Source organism: Mauremys mutica, chromosome 9 (assembly GCF_020497125.1).
Source record: "Mauremys mutica isolate MM-2020 ecotype Southern chromosome 9, ASM2049712v1, whole genome shotgun sequence".
NCBI lineage: Eukaryota > Metazoa > Chordata > Testudines > Geoemydidae > Mauremys > Mauremys mutica.
The window spans coordinates 25,703,797-25,727,046 of record NC_059080.1 but is presented as its reverse complement, the minus strand read 5'-3'; the positions used below and the strand labels follow the sequence as shown (position 1 = coordinate 25,727,046).

At 48.2% G+C, this 23,250-nt stretch overlaps 2 protein-coding genes and 1 long non-coding RNA gene across 8 annotated transcripts in view; 1 reads left to right on the top strand and 2 right to left on the bottom strand.

The window, feature by feature from the left end:
* RAB41 (RAB41, member RAS oncogene family) overlaps positions 1 to 4,724 on the bottom strand; it is a 30,728-nt gene extending 26,004 nt beyond the window's left edge. For all 5 annotated transcript variants that reach the window (XM_045030389.1, XM_045030388.1, XM_045030387.1 and 2 more), the window contains exon 1: positions 4,543 to 4,724. In XM_045030389.1, coding sequence (XP_044886324.1) covers positions 4,543 to 4,621 — 79 coding nt within the window. In that variant the 5' untranslated portion in view covers positions 4,622 to 4,724. The remainder of the gene's footprint in view (positions 1 to 4,542) is intronic.
* Positions 4,725 to 7,446: 2,722 nt separating this feature from the next.
* On the bottom strand, positions 7,447 to 22,492 carry ARR3 (arrestin 3). Its single transcript, XM_045029116.1, has 16 exons — positions 22,444 to 22,492; positions 20,229 to 20,259; positions 19,700 to 19,760; positions 19,005 to 19,049; positions 18,371 to 18,570; positions 17,562 to 17,621; positions 17,123 to 17,190; positions 16,596 to 16,731; positions 15,908 to 15,992; positions 14,599 to 14,671; positions 13,797 to 13,934; positions 12,985 to 13,068; positions 11,725 to 11,748; positions 10,889 to 10,941; positions 9,741 to 9,750; positions 7,447 to 7,722 (listed from the first exon to the last, which is right to left on the bottom strand). Exons 1-16 carry the CDS (start codon positions 22,458 to 22,460, stop codon positions 7,623 to 7,625), a joined length of 1,185 nt encoding a protein of 394 aa, XP_044885051.1. The 5' UTR covers positions 22,461 to 22,492; the 3' UTR covers positions 7,447 to 7,622.
* Positions 9,552 to 11,168, top strand: LOC123376871. Of its 2 annotated transcripts, none has more exons than XR_006581975.1 (3): positions 9,552 to 9,812; positions 10,630 to 10,724; positions 10,850 to 11,167. It is a non-coding gene; the product is annotated as an uncharacterized LOC123376871 (long non-coding RNA). The 2 variants fall into 2 exon arrangements; XR_006581976.1 differs by lacking the exon at positions 9,552 to 9,812 and adding an exon at positions 10,291 to 10,425 and having other exon boundaries at positions 10,850 to 11,168.
* Positions 22,493 to 23,250: the final 758 nt, after the last annotated feature.

Genomic DNA, 23,250 nt, shown 5'->3' with positions numbered 1-23,250 from the left:
TAAGGTACTTCGACTTCAGCTACGCTATTCACGTAGCTGAAGTTGCGTACCTTAGATCGACCCCCCCCCCCCAGCCCCAGTGTAGACCAGGCCTAAGAGACAAATGGATACAGACAGAGGTGGAGGTGGAGTACAAAGAAACAGTGTGACAGTATGACAGCATGATAGGCAGTGACCCCAGCACACTAGCAGACTAACCATTTTTTGTAGGCATCACACAAAAGGAATTTTTTAAGGAGGGATTTGAAAGTAGATAAAGAGGTAGCTTTGTCGATATTTATGGGAGCTCCTCACAAGTACGAGAGGTAGCACATGAGAAAGCATGAAGCTGCTTGTTTGAAAATTTAACAAGTGGGTAATGGAGGTTGGTATCATGGGCTGATTAGAGGCAGGAGCTGACATCTCAATAGTGAATGAGAGATAATAGGGAGGGTAGGGACAGTCTGTGAAGGGCCTTGAAAATGAAGACAAATAGCTCACGTGTGATACAACAGAAAAGTGGGAGCCAGTAAAGAGATCCAAAGAGAGGGATGATATGGTCAAAACAATGGGCTAGTAAAGTGAACTTTGCAGTCATATTTTGAATGGCTATGAGTGGGGCAAGTTTGTGTGGTGTAGATCTAACAGGGAACTGCTGAAAGTCACGGAAGAATCAAAAATAATAAATGTTGTGAAATCTCAATGGCTTCAGTGAGCAGAATGGTAGGATAATAGAAGACAAACAAGCTAAGCTCCACCAGGAAGGTCATCTTTACGGTATCCAGTGGCATAATTGATCTAAGAAGATGGAGGAATAATACCGAGCAACCTAAGAGCTCTTATTGGGATTTACCATCAATGGGAAACGTATACCCTTGATAGAAAGAGGTGAGGTAAATTCTGAGCTCAGCTAAGGACTTCTGTGGTCTGTTGAACCAGGGAGTGAAGTAAATGCTTGCACTTGTCAAGGCCAGCAAAAAAGATATTGCAGTAATCAAGATGAGAGCCTTGATGAGAGTTTTAGCTGTGTGGATGGATAGGAGAGGCTGTATCTCAGAGATGCTAAGCAAAAACAATCAGCAGAAGCTACAGGTCCAAGTTGAAGATGATGCACAGGTAATGGGCCTGTGAGATACACAGAACAGTGGTGTTGTTCATAGTGATTGAAAAATCAGGTATTGGGGAGGGAAGATCAAGAGTTCTGTTTTAGCTATGTTAAGCTTGAGCTTATGACTAGACAGCTACAATGAGAAGTCAGAGAGAGAGGCTGAGATTTTAGTTTGGAGACAGGTCTGGAGAAGACGACAATCTCCACGTTGTAAGCATAGAGATGGCAGCTGAATTTGTGTCTGCAGATCAGACAATCTAGAGATGGAATAAGAGGACCAAGAACAGAATCCAGTGGAACCCCCACAACTAGCTGAAAGGGGGATAAGCAGAACCCTTTGAAGAACATGCTGAGGGAGCAATGAGAGGTAGGAGGAGAACCAGGAGAAGACAGTCACTGAAGTTAAGGGAGGACAACATTTCAAGAACAGCATGGTCTGTGATGTCAAAGGTGGCTGACAGGTCAAGGAGGATGAGGCTGGAGTAGTGGTTCAGAACTCTGGCTAGGAATAAATCATTAAAGACTTTCACAAGAGTGGTTTCAGCAGAGTGCAAGGGGAAGAAAGTCAGACTGGAAAGCAACTCTAGACAGCAAATGACTGCTCTGTTTACAAAGAGCTTAGAGACTTCAGAAGGGGTGGTAGCTGCAAAGGCAATTGGGGTCAAGATTTTTTTTTAAGATGGGAGGAACTAGATAAAGTATTCCTCTGTTGTGAGGGGAAGAGCCAGAAGTCTGAGAGAGGTTAAGTGGAACTGCATGGGAGGGGATGAGAGTGGCTATATAAGTTACACTACTATACTACTTATGCTATTTTTTGGCTATTTAATACCAATATGCAACTTATATCCCATTTACATCATTATGGAGTTTGACCTAGAGATGTCTATGGGAACTGCATCTGCTTATACCAGGTATGAAACCAGGCTCTAGGTTTCTTCATTTGTATCTACCTTTCTCAGTTGCACCAATGCTTCTGAGCACCCTCTCTTTCCCTTCATGGGAAGAGGGCATAATTTTTTGACAGGAGTTATCAAGTGGTTTCATAACAGGGTCCACATTTTAATATGGATCCCTTCCTATCCATTCACAATTGCTTAACTTATCTGTGGAAACTACAGCCATTGCCAACATAGATAGTAACATTAGGAAAACAATGTATTTTTAGCTTTCCTTAAGCACTGTTTAGAAGCTGAATGGAGAAGGAGCCAGCACTAATCAGCTCTCCATGGACAACCAAGCACTCCGCAGACCACCACTGGGGAATTTGCCTTATGGGATCATTCGATTTTCTCATGTTCTCCTTTACCGCCCCACCCTCCCACACTGCAGTGACCCTCCCTCTACTGCTTTCCCAAGCTGGACCATGCTCCCTCATAGAGCTTCTTAACACTGCACTTTCAGCCCTAGTTTATGCTAAAAAAACAGCTGCTTAAATACATTTGGGGATAATCATATTTTGTAATTGTGTTCTACAATGCTGGACAGAAGTCACTATAAGTGCTTTAACCATATTTTGGTGTAGATAGCTACCAAACCCTGGTTAGTTGCAGTTTATTAACACTTATGAAATGCTAATTTCTGTCCACACAGATCCAAAACGACAATATTATAGCATTTGGATCATAATTACACTTGACAGAATTCAATTTTTAAAAATAATATGACTGACAATATCCATGTTTATTTAAAAAAATTCTATTTTTATCAATATCAATATCACCATTGTGGGAAATTAGGGCAGCAGGGCCACAATCTTTAAATATTTATCCTTGAGTTGCAACCCTTCTGTAAAGTAGGGAAGTACTATTATTCTCATTTCACATGAGGACGAGGCAGAGACACTAAATGTCTTCCCAAAGGTCATGCAGGAAGCCTGTGAATCGTGGTCTCCTGAGCATCAGGCTAGTGCCCTAACCACCAGACCATCCTTCTTCAAAAATGTGAGCTTTCAGCAGAGCAACAGAAAAAGTCCTTTCTGACTGTTTGCACCTGGGCATGGTGCTCCCCCAACCGGTCTAGTGGAAATGCATCAAGATAATGCAATTCTCCCACAAGTGCGGAGAGTGGATTCCTGAAATCTCTTTACTCTACTCAAAAACACCCTCCATATGCAGCTCCCAGAAATCTGGAATTACTCTAAACCCAGTAGCTTTCAGCCTGTGGAGAGACTGATTTCCCACTAAGAACCTCAATGGTAATCTCAGCACTCTATACGTGCACATGTGACTGCAACCGTGCACATGTTATGAACATTAGCCAGCCAAGACATAAAAGTCTGCTTGCTTACCCTGTGATAAAAAAGTGAGCATTTTTTAAACTCACCTGCTCAAAAGTGAGTGAGCAGAATTTTGCAAAGCTGGATAATGCCAACAGCACAAACAGTGGGCTATATCTTCACTGAAGAACTGAACTGGTGGGACTGAACCACCATTAATATAAAAAGTTCAGTGTGCCTACACTGTCCACACTGAATCAGATTTTGAACCAATTCAGTTTTGTCCACACTAGGCCATTTCTAAAGCCATTTCAGTTGCACTACTCTCTGGGTGTCCACTACCAGTTCCTAACTCAGCTAACAGAAACTGTGGATTTGGGGATATTGCAACCAGTGCACTGCAGAAGAGTAAGAGAACTATTTGCAACATTAATTCTATAACTCCAAATACCTTCATCCACATTGGCACCAAAATGGCAGAGACTGAACTGTGTTTGGACCAAGTGATTTGGGGAGGCGTGATCTGGCTGGGGCACTTGTGCCTGGTCACCAAGCGTGTTACAAGTGTGCTGACAAGAGCATGTCATTGTCAGAACAGCAGATTTCAGTGATGCAGATAAGGTCTTATTCCTAAGGCTAAGGACTGGAGAGCTGACAGCCTGGCTAGACACCCCACACAGCAGCCCAGGGCTGCAGTGATGGGGACACAGCCAGCCGTTACCAGGAACAGTGAGAAGGTCTCATATCTGTGTCTGGCTTTGTGCAAAGAGCACCAGGACGACGACAGCAGCGCCCTTCCCGCCCTCTCGGAGGCTAGAAATCACGGAAGGGATGATTGCAGCTCCTGTGGAAACCCACGAGGCCACACCCCAGGCCACTGATGCAGCCACTGAGTCGGTTTCTTCCACTTGGCCACACCACACCCCCACTATGCCCCGCCTCAGGCCTGGACCCCCACCCCCAGCTCCAGGTGTCCCCCCCAGTAACAGAGACACACACCCCCATGCCCCAGGCTCGGACCCCACCCTGCCCCAAGTCCCCCCGCCCCGAGTTTACCCCCGCCCAGGCTCGGACCCCACCCTGCCCCAAGTCCCCCCCGCCCCCAGGTTTACCCCGGCCCAGGCTCGGACCCCACCCTGCCCTCAAGCCCCCCCGCCCCGGGTTTACCCCCGCCCAGGCTCGGACCCCACCCTGCCCTCAAGCCCCCCCCGCCGCCCAGCCATGGCCCCGCCCCGCTCACCGCTCTGCTCGCCCAGGAACACCAGCTTGAACTTGCGCAGCGGGTTCCCGAACTCGCCGCCGCTGCCGGGCGCGGACATGGCGGAGCGGGGAGGCCGAGCCGGAGCCGGGACTGGGGAAAGGAGACGCTGCCCAACTCCCACCGCTCCGGGATCCACCCACCGCCACCGCCACCGCTTCGGGCGTCACTTCCGCAGACGCAAGAGAGAAAACGTCATCCCCCTGCGCCGTGGGCTCATCCAGGCACGCGCGTGAGTGACGTAGTCACGTACCAGCTTGCCAGTTCCTGTATTCTGACGTCACCGAGTGCCGATGTGACGTCACTTGGCACGCTGGTGCTGATGTCAAGGGTGGGAGTTTCTCACTCCAACACAGTAAATGCCTGAGATGCGTTAATCAAACACCCTTCCCCCAGAGTGTTAGCTACCCCCACCCAGCCCTGGATGGATAAGCAGGATCTCCATGCACCTATAACAGGACCCTCCACTAGATGTATAACGGGGGTCCTCCATGCACCTATAATAGGGACCTCCCACCAGACAGATAACACAATGTACTTGTAAAAGGAACCCCTTCACCAGATGAGTAATGGGGCTCCCCCATTGCACCTGTAACAGGACCCCCCCCACACACACACCAGATTTCTACCTAAAATCCTCCCATGCACCTATACCAGGGGCTGTGCACCAGCTGGATACCACGGTTCCCCCTAATCCACCTATAATGGGCCCACCCATCAGATGGATTACAGGGATCTACCCTTCTCTGCCCAAATGTACTATAGACTATAAGCCTCCATTTGCAAGAACACCACCATGTTTTTAGCCTTCATGGGACTTGAATACTTAGGTCACATAGTAAGAATTCCCTGCACACACTAGTACAGTACCTTTAACATTACTACCCCGGTTGTAAATTATGGGTCTGAATTTTCCTAGTGCAAACATAACCATGATTGTAGGGGAAAATCTGAAATATAGGAAATGACGTCCTGTCTAAACATGGCTTTTGTTGCACTTATGTAGCAGCACCAATGTAACTAAACCAATGCAACATCCCTGTGTACATGTGCAACACTGAATGAGCTTCTCCAGTGTAAACCTACCTGCATAGAAGCAAGCCCGCTTTTGCATCAATGCAATACATAAGGAATTTACTCTAGTGTAACTACATTGATATGGTTACACTGGTGCAAATTTCCCTAATCTAGACAAATCATGACTACCACTGAGGCAATGATATCTGCCTTGAGTCTGCAGACAGACTCTGAGGTCTGAGGTGTGAAATGCCCCATTCATCTTAATGTGGTATTAACTCTGAAGTCTAAATATAACAGTTTACATCACTGTTGTTCATATTGGCAGAAATATCCAGCTCCCAAACTGCAATGCCTTTCTAGCTGCCGGAATTTATTTTCATCATAGCTTCTATGATTAAGTTATGCATTGTCAATCCAAACGGAACATGTGGGGCCAGGGTAAAAATACACTGAGTTTAATAACACAATAAAAAAGAGTGGATACTATTGACTGTATTATTCTTTTACATATTTAATTTTAAACATCTTTTTTAATATTTAAATTTAGCTGCCACAGAGTTTCCAGTCTCTGTGCCCTTCAGAAAATCCAAGGAACCTTGTTGCAGAATTTAGATCTTGCTTGCACAGAGCACTAGATACTGACTGTAATGCTGTTATGGTCAACTGTTTTCACAATCACAGTTAAACATGGATGACAAATATGATCCTGCTGGTTCCATCCTCTTCTGCAATTGGTGCCAAATGGTCTGGCTGAAGTGCAGTCAGCACATAATTACCTCAAATCTCACTCTTATCATGTTTTAGGTCCTGTGAGATCCAGTTTTGCATCTCATCAGCCATCAGCGACTTCAGCTTCTTGAGCAGATGCAGTAAATACAATCTCCTTATGTTGGTTTGCATAAGCAAAATGATGCAGGCTGGGCGTTTGGGATGAGAAGAGAAAGATCCCAACCCAATTGACATCACCTGATTCCAGAGCAGGCAAACTAACGTCACTGGACTGTGGCAGATTTGAAAGGGTTTTGTGTGTAAATCATAGACTCATAGACCTTAAGGCCAGAAGGAACACTCATGATCATCTAGTCTGACCTCTTCCACATCACAGGTCACAGAACCTCACCCACTTATTCTTGCAATAGACCCACAACCTCTGGCTGAGTTACTGAGAATCCACTGTTTATTCTAGTTCAAACTAGCAAGTGACCCATTCCCCATGCTGTAGAGGAAGGCAAAAAATCCTCCCTAGGATCTCTGCCAATCTGACCTGGGGAAAAATCCCTTCCTGACCTCAAACATGGCGATCAGTCAGACTCTGAGCATGTGAGTGAGACCCACCATCCAGACACCTGGGAAAGAATTCTCTGTAGTAACTCTACATCTAGGGTCCCATCTCTCGCCATTGGAGATATTTGCTAATAGCAGTCGCAGATGGGTGGCATATGCCATTTTAAGCAACCTCATCACACCATCCCCTCCATAAACTTATCAAGCTCAGTCTTGAAACAAATTTGGTTTTTTGCCCCACTGCTCCCCTTGAAAGGCTATTCCAGATCTGAACTGGTTACAAGAATAGTATATACAGCATATGCTGAACATTCTCATTTAATAACATATTTATAAAAAAACAATTTGTTTGGACTTGACCCTTCTCTTGGGGGGGGGTGTCCACCTAGCTGATGCTGTTGTGAAAGAGACACAGGGACTTGTGCACTAACTTTGCCTCTAGCTTGTAAGCTCTTCCATGACTTGTGAGGAAGTGATCAGAGTAAAACCAAAGCCAAAATAAATGGATTCCAGCACATTTCAGTTTATACAGTTTTATTTATAAAGAAATTGCAGAATGTTGCAGCATTCCAGTGAGTGGCATAAACAGAATGTAACACATTTCCTTGACAGCATTCACATAGTTACAGTTGCTAACAAATGATGATTGTATCACACCACACATATAAGATTGGTACATCAGGGACTGCTCTAAAAAATCTATGTGCACTGGAGTGGTCACTACCGCATGTTTTGGCTGGGCTGGGCAGGGCAGCAGATTAGCTTTCGTCTTTGTCAGCTTCCTCCTTCTCATCTTCGTCATCTTTCTCCCCCTGGAGTTTTTGGCGAGCAAATTCCTCAATCACAATGTCCTCCTCACTGGGGAGAAGAAGACAGCATGATAAAGTCTCAAAATTGGGACTTTGGTGACTACACACATCATCTGCCTTGGGGGGGGGGGGGGAGGAGAGGAGGGAGGGTCACAGTGTGAAAGTCCCAAAAGGGTGATGTCCCTGCTCAAATCATCAGGACCATGGAGACAATGTCCACTTTCTGTTGACACCCAGCCTCACAGGACTCCTCAATGCACATGTTCTGCTGAGGAACAGTGCTTTGCCTTCTGTGCATATTTCAGCTCTGGTCCCAGGAGGCTTGGAGCGCTAACTGGTAAGGACAGTGCGGTGGGGGACATTTACTGAAGGAAATCCACAAGATGTGCTGATAAATAGTAAATAGCTACTCAAGTGGCTGAGACTTTTACCAGCAGCAGCAGCAATGCAATTCTGCCCAGGACATTCAGCTAGGTGTGTATATGGAAGGGGAGAACCTGCGTCTAAAGAGATATCTGAAGACAAAGTTTTACACAGTGACAAAACAAACAAACAGGATGGAGACAGAGAGACATAAAGAGGATTAATTACCTCCTTGCAAGAGGGAAATGCAAAATGACACCATGAATCAGAGAAAGAGGCACAAAAGGAACAGAAGGAAAAAGGAGAAAATTGAGCAAAACAGGTTCCAAAATGTCAAGAATACAAAGTGATTCGACAAACTGCATGAAGTGCAAGTGGGTAGGAAAGGAACCGATCAGGGGGTTCCGTACTCCTGAGAGAAATTTGAAATATCCTGACTAGGCCCACAGAGGGGCTATAAAGGGCACATTCTTTGCTCTGAGAACATGTGAGTAGCTTATCTAGGCTCCTGGACTCTGCCTGTTCCCAAAGTACAGTTCTGATTTTCATGCATTTCTCCAGTGTCCCACAGCAGCAGCGTGCAGGATATAACTAGACACAAAAATGGGTCTCTCATGGTCTTGCAACTACAGATCAAATTCATACCTGGTGGACTTTGGAGTGGGGGATGGATTTGGGATTGTGAGATTTCCTAGAGGGCAAACTTGTAAGCGTGGCAACTCCATCCTTGTGTTTTGGTCAGTATAAATTGCTGCCAGCTGGGGAAGTGGGTTTTCACCATTTGAGTCCTTTGGACAGAGTGTTCCGGAGCTAAACAGAATTACCAGGGCAACACAGGACTTTATTTTATGAGGCTGGCTCTCAATATATAATTTATTGGCACATAGCAGGATTTGGTTCTAACAATCCTGGTGGATTTATGTCCTGTTGGGACAGTTCTTGGATGCTTTAGTCATTTCCTACACCAGTTAAGGTAGCTACAGGATTTATTGCTGTTAAGATTTCAGCCAGTGCCCTCTCTCTAGGGATATTCTGGATTTTGTTTTGGTTACAGTTTCCTGTAGTCCAGGGCCTGGAGTGCAGCCTCCAGCCGCCACTAAGATTAAATCAGCTGGAGCCAGCTGAGATTACCAAGGAAGCAACAGTACTGGGAAAGCTGCAGTCAGTGTTCTGAGCTGTGCTCATAGGAGCGAGGGACAGAAATCTCCATCAGTGGGCCATCTATCATAGCAACAGAGCAGTGCATGTATCTATGGAGCCAAGTCGGCGACAGCAACTCCCTCCAGAAAATAATGAAGTAACATTGAAATAGGCAATACAGTTTGGATCAGAAACAACAGGGGAGCCAGTGTGATTTTAGCAAGGAGAAGAAAAGCCAGGAAATCATAAAATAAACAAAATTAAGCTGCAAACAGGCCTCTCTCCCAGCTCTGGTTTCTCCTCCTGCTATGACAATGCTCATTTTAGCGGTGACATCACATTGTAATGTCATAGTGTCTGTTGTGATGTAGAGAGCACAAGTTTGTGGGGCCTGAGCCTGAGCTCTATGATGGATCTTTTGGTCCAAGACACTCACAGGAGACTCCATAACTGCATATTGAAATGGGAGCAGGTTATTTAGTATTGCATCTACCTCCAATGAGTTTATGTAACAGATTTCTTACAGAAAGTGTTGGTGTAGAGGCCGAGAAACCTTTTCCTTACCTTGGCTTGTCTATAGTCCATTTATAAACACATCGTGGGGAGGCAGAGAAAGATTGAGAGACACACGCAGAGGTTAGTCTGAAACAGGCATTTCAAAAGGACATGTTCTTACTACTGGGATATTTCTATTGGAAAGACACATTCTGTGGCAAATAACTGAAAGGGGTTGTGTGTTTTATCTGCAGACTTACTGTGAAAGGTCAGTAATAGACATGAGGCTGAGACACTATGCAACCTTGCGAATATTTCTCAGTCTAGATCTCAAGACAAAGTCAAATCTTCCACTACACTACACACATTGTGGAGTTTTGTGTTTGTTATAAAAGTGACTCCAAGCAATTCTGCTAAATAAGCATTAAGCACAGTTCACAGCTCTCCCGTTACATGTGTTGTGTTTAGTGCCTTAGACACACAATTGCAAAATAGGACCTTTGCTCCAGCAGACCATTAGCCTCAAGTCTTGGGTGGGCATTGGATCACCATCCTTAAAAAATTGTCCTCCACTACAAACCCATGGCATCATGAAGTTGTGATGTCTGTGCCATCACAGTGCAACATATTGGTGTAGTTGCGTGTTCTGCAAGACAAGTTTGCAGGAAATGAGATGGTCCTGTCAAGCTCTGGAGAAGTGGCAAACTTACAGGAGACCTCCCCTGGCATGCCATAAACAGATCATGGCTAAAATGTAAGTGGGAACAGCTCTGACTGACTCCAAATCCATTGGAAACAATGGACTCTGGAAAGCACAGCCCATGCCTTTTTCATATTGTTGATGGTATCATTGGCACACTGTGCAGGACATCATGGGAACTGACCCAGTGATGGGTCAGTTTCGGAAAGTGTGGAAGCTTGGTTTGGAAAGGGAATAATACAAGCCTCTCTCTTTCAGGGTGTGATAGAGTCTCCAGGCCTGGCCATGCTGGAAGGAACAGAGCCACAGAGAAAAGGGCAAATTAACTGATCCCACCCTGGAAAGGCTCTGAGGTTTGTTTCCATCTGGGTTGGGTCTTCTCTGAGCTGAACTGCTTCACCTGGCCTTAGGGATAACCGATATCACTAGTGTTTCTGACACCTTCATGAATATGAATGCGTTTCCTTTCTCCCTGCAGCTTCTCTAGTGAAAATTGTATTCCAGAGTGATCACTTACCATCAGTGGGCTTTGGGTGCATCAGAATAAGAGGCAGCTCAACACCAACATCGCTGGAAGGAAAAGCACACATCTCTTAAAGGGGAAAATTACACAGAGACAGTTGTGAGGGAAGAGCACAGAATATGTTAAATCCTCCTGAACTGATGGCCTTTTCAATGGGCATGAGTACAGGTCTGGCTGTCTCTCCTCAGGCTTGCTTATAGCACCCTGGCAATCATTGAAACATCCCACAATACTTTGCAACAATCAGATAATCAAAATCGTAATTAAAACTGATATGTGTTAAAATGTAACCTTAACTTTTGTGGGACAAGGACAGGGTGGGGAGCAGCTGTGTGTTCTGCATTAGAAACACCATCCAACTCCCTGAATGGTCCTGCAAAATACAGCTCAGAGAGTGGATTGGAGAGAGGTCAGGCTGCAAATCATGTATCAGGTCAGAAAAGGCCTTGGATTTTCTACTTGATCCACTCTGTCCTCAACTCTGAGTGAAGTTCTCTTAGCACAAGTCATCTGCTGGGTAATTGCACTAATAGCTGAGCAGGGAATATGAGAGCCCAGAGAAGAGGAGCCACCCACTAGCAGGACACAGGAAGGTGTCACACAGGTGGTGTGGGGTTTGACAATCACATCTTCACGCAAGGTGTCTGAAAGTGTGTGTGCATGTGTGTGTGTGTTTGGAGGTGTGAAGCTGTGGGGGCGGCTTGATATTAATTCCTGTACAGTGAAAGGAGGATTCATGGTCTCTGGGCCCCGTGCACCATCTGATTGCAAAGCTCCACAAGCAGGGACACCATTCCTGATAGACACCTGTCAATTGACTCATTCTTTACCTTGAAGTGAGATCTCCCAGGATGCTGTGGGGATGAAAGAAAGAACACAGAATTCAGCTAAAGAACAGTACAACAAATACAAACGTAATGAATGAGTGGAAAATGTCCCCTTCTGGACAATGAGGCTTTTCATTTCGTGTCACGGTTACTTTGGGCAGGTAAATGACACCCTTCACAGGTCCCTGCTGTCATGGCACCCAGGTATCCTGTGGTGATGTGTCAAGAGTCCCATACTCTCCATAATCATAAATAAAAATACTGAATAGTACTGGACCTAGGACTGACTCCTGTGGCACCCCATTACATACACTCTCCCAGTTTGACAATGAATCATTGATAACTTCTTTCTTTGAATATGGTCTTTAACCAGTTATGCACTCACCTTATAGGAATTTTATCTCCACCACATTTCCCTAGTTTGCTTATGAGAATGTGGGGCATTAGAGAATGTTGGTAATAAAGTGAGGTGCAGGGGTATAAATGGGGATGTGCCCTGGGAGCAAAGGGGTGGGAATCATTGAGAATCCAAGGCTCGCCTCTGGAATGGATGCCATGTGGATGACCCAATGCCTGGATGACTTAAGTCAGTGGTTCTCAAACTGTGGGTCAGTTTGCCGGGGCTGGCATTAGACTTGCTGGGGCCCAGGCTGAAGCCTGAGCCAGAAGCCCGAGCCTGTGTGGCAGGGCTCAGGTTACAGGCCCCTCACCCGGGCATAGGCGCTGACTCCGTGGGTGCTCCAATAATTAGTGGGTGCTCAGCACCCATCAGCAGCCAACTCCTCCCTTTCCCTCCCCAGCGCCTCCTGTCCACTGGCGGCCCTTCTGATCAACTCCTCCTCCTCTCTCCCAGCGCCTCCTGCCCACCACGATCAGCTGTTTCACGGCGGGCAGAAGGTGCTGGGGGGAAGGGAGCAGTTGGCTGCCGATGTGGCTCAGGCAGGCTCAGGCTTCAGCCCCCGCTCCTTGGGTTGTATAGTAATTTTTGTTGTCAGAAGGGGGTCACGGTGCAATGTAGTTTGAGTACCCTTGGCTTAAGTGTTTGTAGCGTACAGAGAGGGCCCCAAAGGCAAACTAAGAAATCCAGTTATTAGCTATTTCCCTGGTCAGTACATGTCAGTATTATGATGATTAGCTGTAGTAGTATTGTGGTAGTGCCTAGGAGCCCCAGGCATGGACTAGGACACTGTTATGCTAGGTGTTGTTCAAACACACAACTCTTACACCAAAGAGTTACACTCTATGTACCAGAGAGATGCTCACCCTCCTCTGGATACCACCAGGTTGACCTTCACTTTGTAGGATACCAGGATCCCCAATACCTCCTTGTCCATCCCAGGTCTCAGCCTACAAGAAAAAGCATAGAAAAGAGGTCAGAAGATGACCTGGGATGAGATATGCCATGTGATCAGAGGGGGCTGAATTTGTTGCCTGATGATCAGGATGACAGCTACTGAGACAGGTTTAAGCCACCACAACAATGCCATACAAATCTTATAATCTGTGACTGCTATAGGGCTCCATCTTGTGCAGAGGGAAATACTGTAGCTGTTTAACTGCACAGCCACATGGCACAAAGGAAGGGAAGACTAATGTAGCTGAAAGCATGAAAGAATTTCTGGGGGTAGATGGTAATTACCTCAGCTGGAATTTTATCAGGACGCTAGGGCTGATGCACCTGCTCTTGGAAAAAGTGGGATGGGATCTTTTAAAGATCATGGTCGGGCCCATGGGTTTACCTCTCACCTGCACGATGGATCAGTGGGTGTGGCATCCTCATCACAAACTCAACAAATTCTTCAGCATGATTAACAGTCTCTGCTCAAGAAGGTCTTAGAAACAGAGCTGCAGGGACTGAGGCAGGACAAGATCAAGCAGTGTGTAGGGGCCCAGGACTGGACTAGCAGGAGTGGAGGCTGCAGCTCAAGGTTTGGGTACCTAGGTATTGGCAAGCAGCACTGGATGGTACAAAGTGCAAGTGGTGTATGGGAAGTGGTTGTCTGGTAGAGACTGATAAGAGAAGCAAAGAGATCAGCTGGAGAACATGGTTGGCAGGGTGAAGGCCTTTCTCTTACATGGTGGTGGAGGCCAAGTTGGTGTCCTCGTGTTTGAGTTTGCCATCAAGTGCCAGGCCACGCTTCTCACGGTTGGACGATAGGCTGGGAGTCACTGTGTAGCTTTTGGAGAATGTGGAATTGGCAGCCACAGTCTCACTGAAAGGGATGCAGAGAGAAAAGCTCAGAACAGCACGCGCACGCACACGCGCACACACACACACACACACACACACACACACACACACACACACACACACACACACACACACACACACACACACACACACACACACACACACACACACACACACACACACACACACACACGCCTGCTGTCTGTATCCCCCAGCTTCTCTGTCTCCTTTTCTCTCTTCCACTCTCCTTTCTATCCCTCCTCCCCTTTTCTTTATCCCTCTTCTTTTACACAGGAACTGCCAGATTGGATCTGACCTGTGACCCATCTTGTCCACGCACTATCCTGTCTCTGACAGTGGCCAGCACTAGATGCTCCAGAGAAAGTTGCTGTGTGGGCAGTTGTATGACAATCTGTCCCCAGGGAAGTTTCCTCCTAGTCCCCAGTAGTTAGACAGTGGTTTATGCCCTGATGCATGGGGGTTTATATCCCTTCCAAAGCTCTGCTGCTTTTTTCCTATTTACTATTAGAACTCTGGATATTCTTGCTCCGCATTGAAATGTCATCTTTCCTGCCTCCTCTCTTTCCCATCTTTCTCTTCCCACTCCTTGACTATCTCTCTCTCTCCATCACTCTATTGGCCAGCCAAGCCCCGTGGTATATGAGCTGCTACCTCCTCTAACTTACATTATCTCTTCTGTGCACACGTTCTTCATATATTTGTCCAGCGAATAGAGAACCACATCCGTGATCTGCTCGACTGATCAGAGAGAAAGGGAACACAATTCTATCGTGGCAATGACATGCATATCACATAGGATGTTGCACACACTGTCCTTGGCTCTGTACAGAGGCATGCGCAGGAATTTAAATTTGACCACATTCGGAGGGGCACATTAAACACACACAAATGAAAGGTTCGCGTGACACCCCCTGCTCCAGATTTATCAGGACATCCTGGCGGGGACTCCCAGCAGCAAGATGGCAGCAGCTCCCCAGGCAGCTGCACTCTCGGTGTCCCTGCTGCCCCTGGGGAGGGAGGAAGCAGCAGGGCGGATGGCTGCCAGCTGAACTCCTCCTCCCCCTCCCCTTGCACTGCTGCTTCTTCCTCGCTGCTGGACTCCCAGCACTGCTGCCTGCTTTGCAGGCACCCACTGAGGTGAGTCAGGGCTGGAGGCAGAGACAACACCTGGGACTCCAGCAGCAGGGAAGGAGAAGCAGCAGGCTGCACCTGCAGGGATCAGGGAAGGAGGTGCTCAGCAGGCAGCCAGCCACCCTGCTGCTTCTTCCCTCCCTGGGCTGTAGGGACACGCTGAGATTGGAGGGGGGGTATGCTCCTGCTTGCCCCCCCCCCCCCCCGTTGTGCATGCCCCTGTGACACTGCAGCTCTATAGCATCTCAGGAGGTAGTCCCTTAAACCAGTGGAATATCAGGGGACTTCCCAAGGATTTTCCTAGTCATTCCACCACTGAATTTATAGGTTTGATAAAGTTGGAGCATGACACATGTAGTGCAGGCTTCTGGCCTCTCGGTTGTTTTACATCTCATCCCTCCCCTAACTGTCTGAGATCTATGATGCTATAAAACTATTGTGTCTCTAAACCGCAGCCCTAAACCATACAGATAACCTGGTTCTTCCCTCCCATGCATTGGTTTAAAGGAGGTATAACCCCACTGAAGTCAGTGGAACTACACAGGTGTAGAACTGGTGCCAGCGAGAGGAGAAGCAGGCACAGGGATTTACTCTCTGGGCCTGGGAGAGTGGGGAAGAGAAGAGGTGAGGCATTCTGCCTTGTGCCCAACAAGCACAGTTCACCTACTGGGCCCATGTGCACACTTATTTATAAAACTTGACTCTCACAGAGGTGTTTTAAAGGTCTGCCCCAGGGTGTGGGGCATGAGCAAAGTGTAGGGCAGAGGGCAAAAGGAAGAATGTGGGGCACAGGAGGTAAGAATGAAGCTGAGGCCTGGGGATGTGCACCATGCTCTCTCTCACCTGATATTTTAATTTTCTTCACAATCTTGTTGGTGGTGTTGTTGATATTAATATTGACAGTGATTGGGTCTCCGTGGTAATAGATCTGCAATCAGAACGGATCTGGTTACACTGCACGCTAACAGGAGTTAAGGAAGTAACCAGATACTATGGTGAAGGGCACCAAAGGACCTAAATAGATAAGTAGAAGTTGAGGCACCATGGAAAGAGAGACCTGTAATAGCTAGGATGCAGGGACCCAAGGGAATGCATATGCAATGTGCACCAGGACCTCTCCTCTCCAAGAAGTGGACAGCCCAGATCTGAGGGAGTCCTTTGTCTTCTTGGGTCTGTGGAGAGGGTCTGTTTCCAAGTACTAGAAATACAGACATAGAATAGAAAGTTCCAGCCCAACTAAACTCTTGCGGATTCACCCCAGGGTAAAACGTCTTAAAAAGTACAGGCTGGGATGAAGCCCTCAGATTTGGTCACAGATGAATGCTGGATGCTGGAAGACTGAGAGGCACAATAGGTCAGTAGGCTGGAGTGAGTGCGAGATCCTCTTTTGGAGCCTCAGTTTCACAGCTGAGCTTTTCTGCTGTAATCAGTCTCCAGCAGCATGGGAAAGACCAGCATATACCAGTCTGTGTGGGACAGGCCCTACTTGCAAGAAGAGTACAGGGGAGAGACTCCATGCAGGGATACAGACCTCCTTATCCAAGGAGGCCTCGAGGTGTAGGGGCTTGTCAGACATCATGAATTGCCTGGTGGTCTCTGACTTTGGTGCTGGGCCCGTATTTACTGGGGCAAACTGGACCTTTCGGATCACCAGTCGCACTGAATTCCTGCAGGGATGAGAAATGGCCAGGCCTGTAAGCACAGAGACATTGTGTCTGTCCCAGGGGGTTCCACCCATAATTTACCCTTCTCCCCCTAGCTAGGTCTAAAAGAATGGAGGAAAATGTCTGTTTGCTTAAACAGGTGGACACTTTTATTCCCCCGCCCCAGGGTGCATGGGCAAACCAAAGTCTGCTCTTAAGAACCATCAGAAAAGGAAACAGAGAATGGCACCCTTAAATCAAAAAGCATGAGGCAGGGATAATGGAGGCTAAAGCCTGCGGCCTCCATTGGAAGTCTAAACCCAGGGCTGCCCTCCTGCAGGGATTTGGCCTGAGGGGAGAAACTTGGTTCTTTTGCTTTAGGGTGATGGGGGAAGAAGGGATGCACTGGAATTACCTCTTGTGAATTTTCTCCTCCAGATTTTCAGCACAAAATCCTTTGACCTCAAAGTCCACACCACAAGCCTGAGGGAAACACAGATGGTTACAAGGTTATTGTGCTAGGCCTCGGGGTGGAACAGAGCCCCTTAACTTCCATCAGGGATAATAAGTGCTGATAGTCACATTTATTCACCTCCCTTCCTCATCACATCAGTGTGTATCCTCGACCTCTCTGAAGACCCTGTCTCTGCATAAAGCGGCTGGGCTACCTCCCTCTCAGAGCTGCCCCCCAGCTGGCTGTTCCATTCTGCTTGACACCACAATGGAAGCAGCTGTGATTTTTGGAGCCCTAGTGTTAGGGGAGGTTGTTGGAGACAGATTCTTAATTCATCCGTCCACCCCTGTGTCTTTCTTTCAAGCCAATGATAGGTATGAAACGCAGAACCCAAGCTCACCTTTCCAAGGTCATCCGGTCCTGGCTGGAGAGTGACTGAACAGGGCAAGTTGGTCGCCATCTGGGGGAGAGAGGAAATTTTTACCAAGAACACCAAACCCAACCCAGCGGAACAGCACAATCAGAGCTCAGGTTCCCCCTCACTCACTGTAATGTCTGACTCCAGGCCAGTGATCCCTGGCACCGAGGGGTGTCAGGATAGGAAAAGCCCTAGCTGGAGTCCCCTGGGGCTTGGGGTTTATGGTGGGACAAGATGTGTCCCTGGCAGATATTTTGGTAGTAGCTCAGAGTTCTGCAGGTGAGTTTCCTCTTCTATCATAGCTATAGGCTCAGATAAGGAGTGTGCCTGAGGATTAGCACCCTAAGGCATAAATGGAGCAAGGAACTTCACGCACACACACACACATGCATGTTCACACACACACACACCTCCCCCAAGATAGCACCTCATTCAGGACCCCATAGTCTCTTCATAATTTCTTAAGCCACTGTCTATGACATGGTCTTTATGTCTGTCCATAGGAAGCTTCTGTTCAAGTTGATGCTCGTGCTTGTTCCGCCCCAACCTCTTACCCAAGGGACAAAATCCCAAGACTGCTCCCCCAGCAATATGGGAGCACCTTTGAGCTGATGTAGCTGAGAAGGATTCTACCATGAGTTAGCTCCTTGACTTAGTTGCCACTGATCCTGGATCATTTGTTGGGGAGCATGAGAAGTGGCCACTCCTCCACAGCTCCAGAGAGACTGTGCACAGCAAGAGATACTGGAGTGTGTGACTGGAAAGAGCCATGTGTGTTGAGAAGTTCCTACCTCAAAAGTGAAGGGGTAAGCATGCTCGCCCAGCTTCTTCAGCAGCTTTTCCTGCAAAGGAGTGAGGGAAGTTGGTGTCTGTTCTGGCACAGGAGGATAAATCTGAGTGGTCAGGACATAGAGGTCCTTCCTGAAGGTCAAGCCAATGACATCCAGGTCGTCTCGGCCATAGCGGAATGCACAAGTCAGGGTCACATACACTGGGGCCAGTGCAGGATAGATGGAAATTGAAAGAGAGAAAAGAAGATGAGCAAAAGGAAGGAATGGAAATGAGGAAAGGGCAGGTGGAGGAGCAGGATTGAGACAAGAGAAGAGACCATGTTAATGACTCTTCAAAATTAAAAGCAGTTTTTTGTGCAGGCAAAAATCTGACCCAATTATCTAGGGCTGGGTTGCTAAAGCCCAGTGCAAAGATAGGAAGATCCATGAAATCCTTCTTCAAGTCTCTGGTAGCTTCAGAATCAGTCCCCAAGACAGAAGAGAAGAGCAGAAAACAGAGACAGTCTTTCATCTCTGGCTCAGGAATGGTTGCTTTGAATAGGGAGACTGGTGATCACTAGGCACTTTAACCTAACTGCAGTCACAAGGCATATCATAGCCTCAACATTTGCATCTTATTGCTGCAGAGAGTTACCTTTTCTATCCTTCAGATACTCTGGATCAATCACAACAACACCATCTGCAAATAAGCACAAGAGGTGCAGGTGAGCTCAGCCTTCGCAAAAGGTGGGGTTGCAAATGGTGGGAATGTCCTTTTAAAAACACACTTTATCCATAAAATTTAGTCAACAAAAGTAGCTCCTTTCTCCATCTGCAGAGACATTAGCTCATCCCATAGGGAAATTGCATGTTGAAGAGCTGCTACCGCTTCCTAAAATACTTCCAAAACCATTTCCATGTAGTGATCAGTTTTCTCCATATACAGTCCTGCCTGACCCGCTAGGTACATACTCAGACAAGCTGCTCATGCTGTCATGGGCACATTTATATTTTCAGTGTGCTAGCTTGAGCAGAGCTAGTGTGTGTCTGCCTGCCTGCTCCTACAGTCTAGATTTTCTGCTTCTCCCACCTTTGTCTTATGTTACAGATATTTACAGGAAACCAGAATTTTTGCTTCTCACAAGTCTCCCTTGCCCCTGTTGCTTATTCCCACTGAAAATCACTGACCACTGGAACATACGGAGTTAAGCCATTTTACACCAGCTGAGGATCTGGCCCCACGAAACTTCTGTTTGTAATGTGACAACCAGCTACACAGCAATCAGCTGCAGTGTCACATGCAGAGGATACTGGCTTGCAGAATGGGATGGGGAAGATAACGTCACTCACCTACAGGTTCCACACAATCTACATGGTCCACGAAATCCCTCTTTCCCAAGTAGATGGATAACTGGAGGCAGCATGAGGGGGGAGAAAAGAAAAAAGAACAACAAAGAAACAGGTGGTTGTTCTTCATTTGATCAATGTAAGTTTCAAGTTTGTAGCTGTGGCTGGGATCAGGGAATGGAGATCTCTCGATATTGAGTATTCAAGTTATCAGAACAGCCATAATTACTCAGGGACTTCATTATATTTAAAAAAAAATCTTCCTGAAAAGCACCATGATAGAACCATGCCAGGTGTATCAGAAAGAGCAGGAGAGAGACTGAAGGAGGAGGGATTCCCCACAATGCACCCCTGGTGGGTTGGGAATCCCCCTGGTATGGAGTCTCTGCACACGTTCCTGCAGGTCTCTCTTAGTAGTGCCTGGATAAATCAGATACAATTTAATTCAACAAGTAAAGTGTCCTGGGATACAAATGTGCACGTGTCTGTGTTCTGCAGCCCCCCAGCGTGCCCAAGCTCAGCGTGTATTTACCTTCCCATTGGGGCTGGTCTTCTTAAAAACCCTGCAGAGGAAACAAACACAAAGGGGTTGGGAAGGTCTGGGAAAAGATGTCAAGTCCCTGCAGGCTGGTCTCTGCCAAAGTGCTGTGTTCAGAGAAAGGGAGGAGAAAGGGAATCAGTTCACCTGGTAGTTAGGAGGAACTTGGGGAGTGAGGCTGAGTCTGTAGCCAGACCTCTTGGCTACGGAGAAGTGGGCATGTGAATTCAGGATCTTTGGGGATTCAGTCCCTTGCATGGTCAGACCCCAAACTAAGCCCCTGCCTGTTTCTGCCTGGTGAAGAGTTAAATGGCTGGGAAGAAGGGAGATATCATATGCCCTGAGCTCTCTGTGCTGTAGATTTCTCTGCCCACTATCATGAGGAGAATATTCCCGGTGGGGAGGAGTGGAGGACAGACTGTTGCCACAGACCATATTTTAGAGGCTGGGGAGGAAAGCAGGGAACTGCCATGTGAGAGTGTTAGTTAGTGAACAGCTCCTGGGGTTAGGGATGTTGTGTGTATATATCCTTTCACTGTAGAATATGGTCAGCCAGACAGGCGCTGATCCTGCTTCTGTCTCAGGTTCCTCAGGTGGTGCTGCTGCATTCCCTCAATTCTCTCTAGCTGCTGGCACTGGGGAGTGGATTTCTCCACAGGACGGGGAGCCAAACACTCAGGCCTGGTTTGCACTTAAAACATAGGTCAACAGGTGCTCAGGGATGGGGAAAATCCACCCAGGTGAGCTATGCTGATCTAACCCACGGTGTAAATGCAGCTGTGGAGGTGGAGTTCCTACAATGGCAGAAAAACCCCTACTGTTGCTGTAGGATGCGTATACACTACAGGTTTTGCCAGTCTATCTATCTCCAATCCATCCTGCTCCTTGTGTCCTGACTGCCGCCCCCCCAGAGACCCCTCCAACCACCACCCTAGGACCCCACCCCTCACCAACCCCCACTGCTCCCTATCCCCGGACTGTCCCGACCCCTATCCATCCCCCGGCCAAGTCCTGCCAGACCCCTGGAACGCCCACGATCCAACCCCCTGTTCCCCATCCCCTGACCACCCCCCTGAACCTCTGCCCCCGCTGTCCCCTGACTGTCCCCGGGACTCCCTGCCCCTTATCCATGCTGCTTACCCCCGCCTCCCCCCTCTCCTGGAGCCTCAGCGAGACGGGTCCAGGAGCGGCCCTGGACAGCACTGCAGCGGTGTAGCTCCGGCAGAACCTGAGCTCCCGCCGCTCAGCTGCAGCTTGCACCCCCACCCCCTTACCACACAGCTCCGAGTGGCAGGAGCTCAGGTCCCGCCGGAGCCATGCTGCTTTATCTCTGTCCAGGGCCACTCCTGGATGTGGCGCGCTGAGGTGCCGGTGGATGGGGGAAAGCAAAGTCGAAGGCAGAGGCAGGGGAGAGCCTCAGAGATTCTCGTGGGGGGCCCTGTGGGGCCTGGGGCAAATTGCCACACTTGCCCCACTTCTGGGCAGCCCTGCGGCCCTGGGCCAGGACACTGGACTTAATGGATCACTGGACTGGTTTGATTTTGGCAGGAGCTGGGACACTTGACTGGGTTAGAAGTTCCTCTGGTCCTATGTCCATCTGGCTCCTGGCCCAGACTCTGGAGGATTAAAGTCGCCTTGGACATCCTTGCCAGCTGGAGGCTGATGCTAAGGAGCTGATAGTGACTTCAATGTCAATTCCCATTACCATAATCCCACGTTCCCTTTGCATCAAGTCTAACATTAAGTACCCAGCTTCCCTCAGACGCAGGCCGTGCTCTGGGCTGGATACAGAGTGGGAGAGCTTGCATAATGCCAGCAGATGGCATTGCATATGCATGACAGAGAGATGGATGGGCCACCAAAGCCAGGCAAAGTCCCTGTCACCCACTGCTAAACACACGTGCATGAGACTCCTGTCCTGCCCATCCCTGGAGGATGGCATGTGACGTCCCAGTCCCCATGGAGAGAGAGCAAAGGGCGACATGGGCTGGTTGCAGGACTGTCCCAGGAGGGGGCCAAGGCCTTCAAAACAGTGGGCATTTACCCCATTCCATCTGATCTCTGCAGAGCATGGGCTGCCTCCATTAGGGCTGGGGCGAGCTAACCCAGTGTGTTTGGGGTCCCCTCTTTCCCGTGAAGGGTGCTGCATGCTGGCACTCTGCAGTGCCCCAGTCCAATACATAGTGGGAGAAGGAAGAGGAAGACATACTTGGAGCCCTCTGACATTTTCAATCAGTCGCTGCACAGCAGGGGTTCTGCACAAGGAAGCAAAAGAAAACAGTCAGCAGCAGGGGCTTCAGAGTCCTTTAAAGTTGCGGGGGGCATAGATTTGCGTTCCTCCCACCTGACCCTCCTCTTCCCCTCTCAGGCGCCCCACTCCCACCAGCAGCCTGACTCCCCTGGCCCATGAGCCCCTACACCAGTGACTCTCAAACTTTTGTACTGGTGACCCCTTTCACACAGCAAGCCTCTGCGTGCACGCCCCCCCCAGATTAAAAACACTTGTTTATATATTTAACACCATTATAAATGCTGGAGGCAAAGCAAGGTTTGGGATGGAGGATGACAGCTTGTGACCCCCCCATTAATAACCTCGTGACCACCCAGTTTGAGAACCCCTGTCCTACACCCACCCCTTCCAAATCTGAGTGGCATTGTGCATTGCGACCTGGCACGTGGGGTCACAGTGCCACTCAGGTTTGGCCCAGCCAAAAAGTGGCCAGGCCAGGGCCTGGGCGGCCCCCTGGTTCCACAGCCTATGGTCAGCAGGGTGAGATATCTAGGAGCCCTAGTTCTCACAATGACAGGTCCAACATTTGATGGGACACTATGATATTAGGATAGGCCAGGGCCTTCCTTCAGCCTGGGGTCTCAGGCTATGGTCTCACTGGTTCTTTCATATGTCTCAGGACAGCAGAGGAGCAGGCTATGAGGGAGTTAGAGCATTATGTTTCCCAGCCAAGGTTTGCTCCTGATTCCCTAAGGACTTGGTGGACGTGGCTAGGTGCATGCACCA

Bases quoted from the DNA above. Each gene is read 5' to 3' on its own strand.
- ARR3 (XM_045029116.1), bottom strand. The intron at 17,622-18,370 runs GTAGGAACTTCT...TCTCTCCCCCAG, and splicing joins CTTACCCCTTCACTTTTGAG to ATGGCGACCAACTTGCCCTG. The intron at 13,935-14,598 runs GTAAGTTAGAGG...CATCCCTTTCAG, and splicing joins GTGTGCACAGAAGAGATAAT to TGAGACTGTGGCTGCCAATT.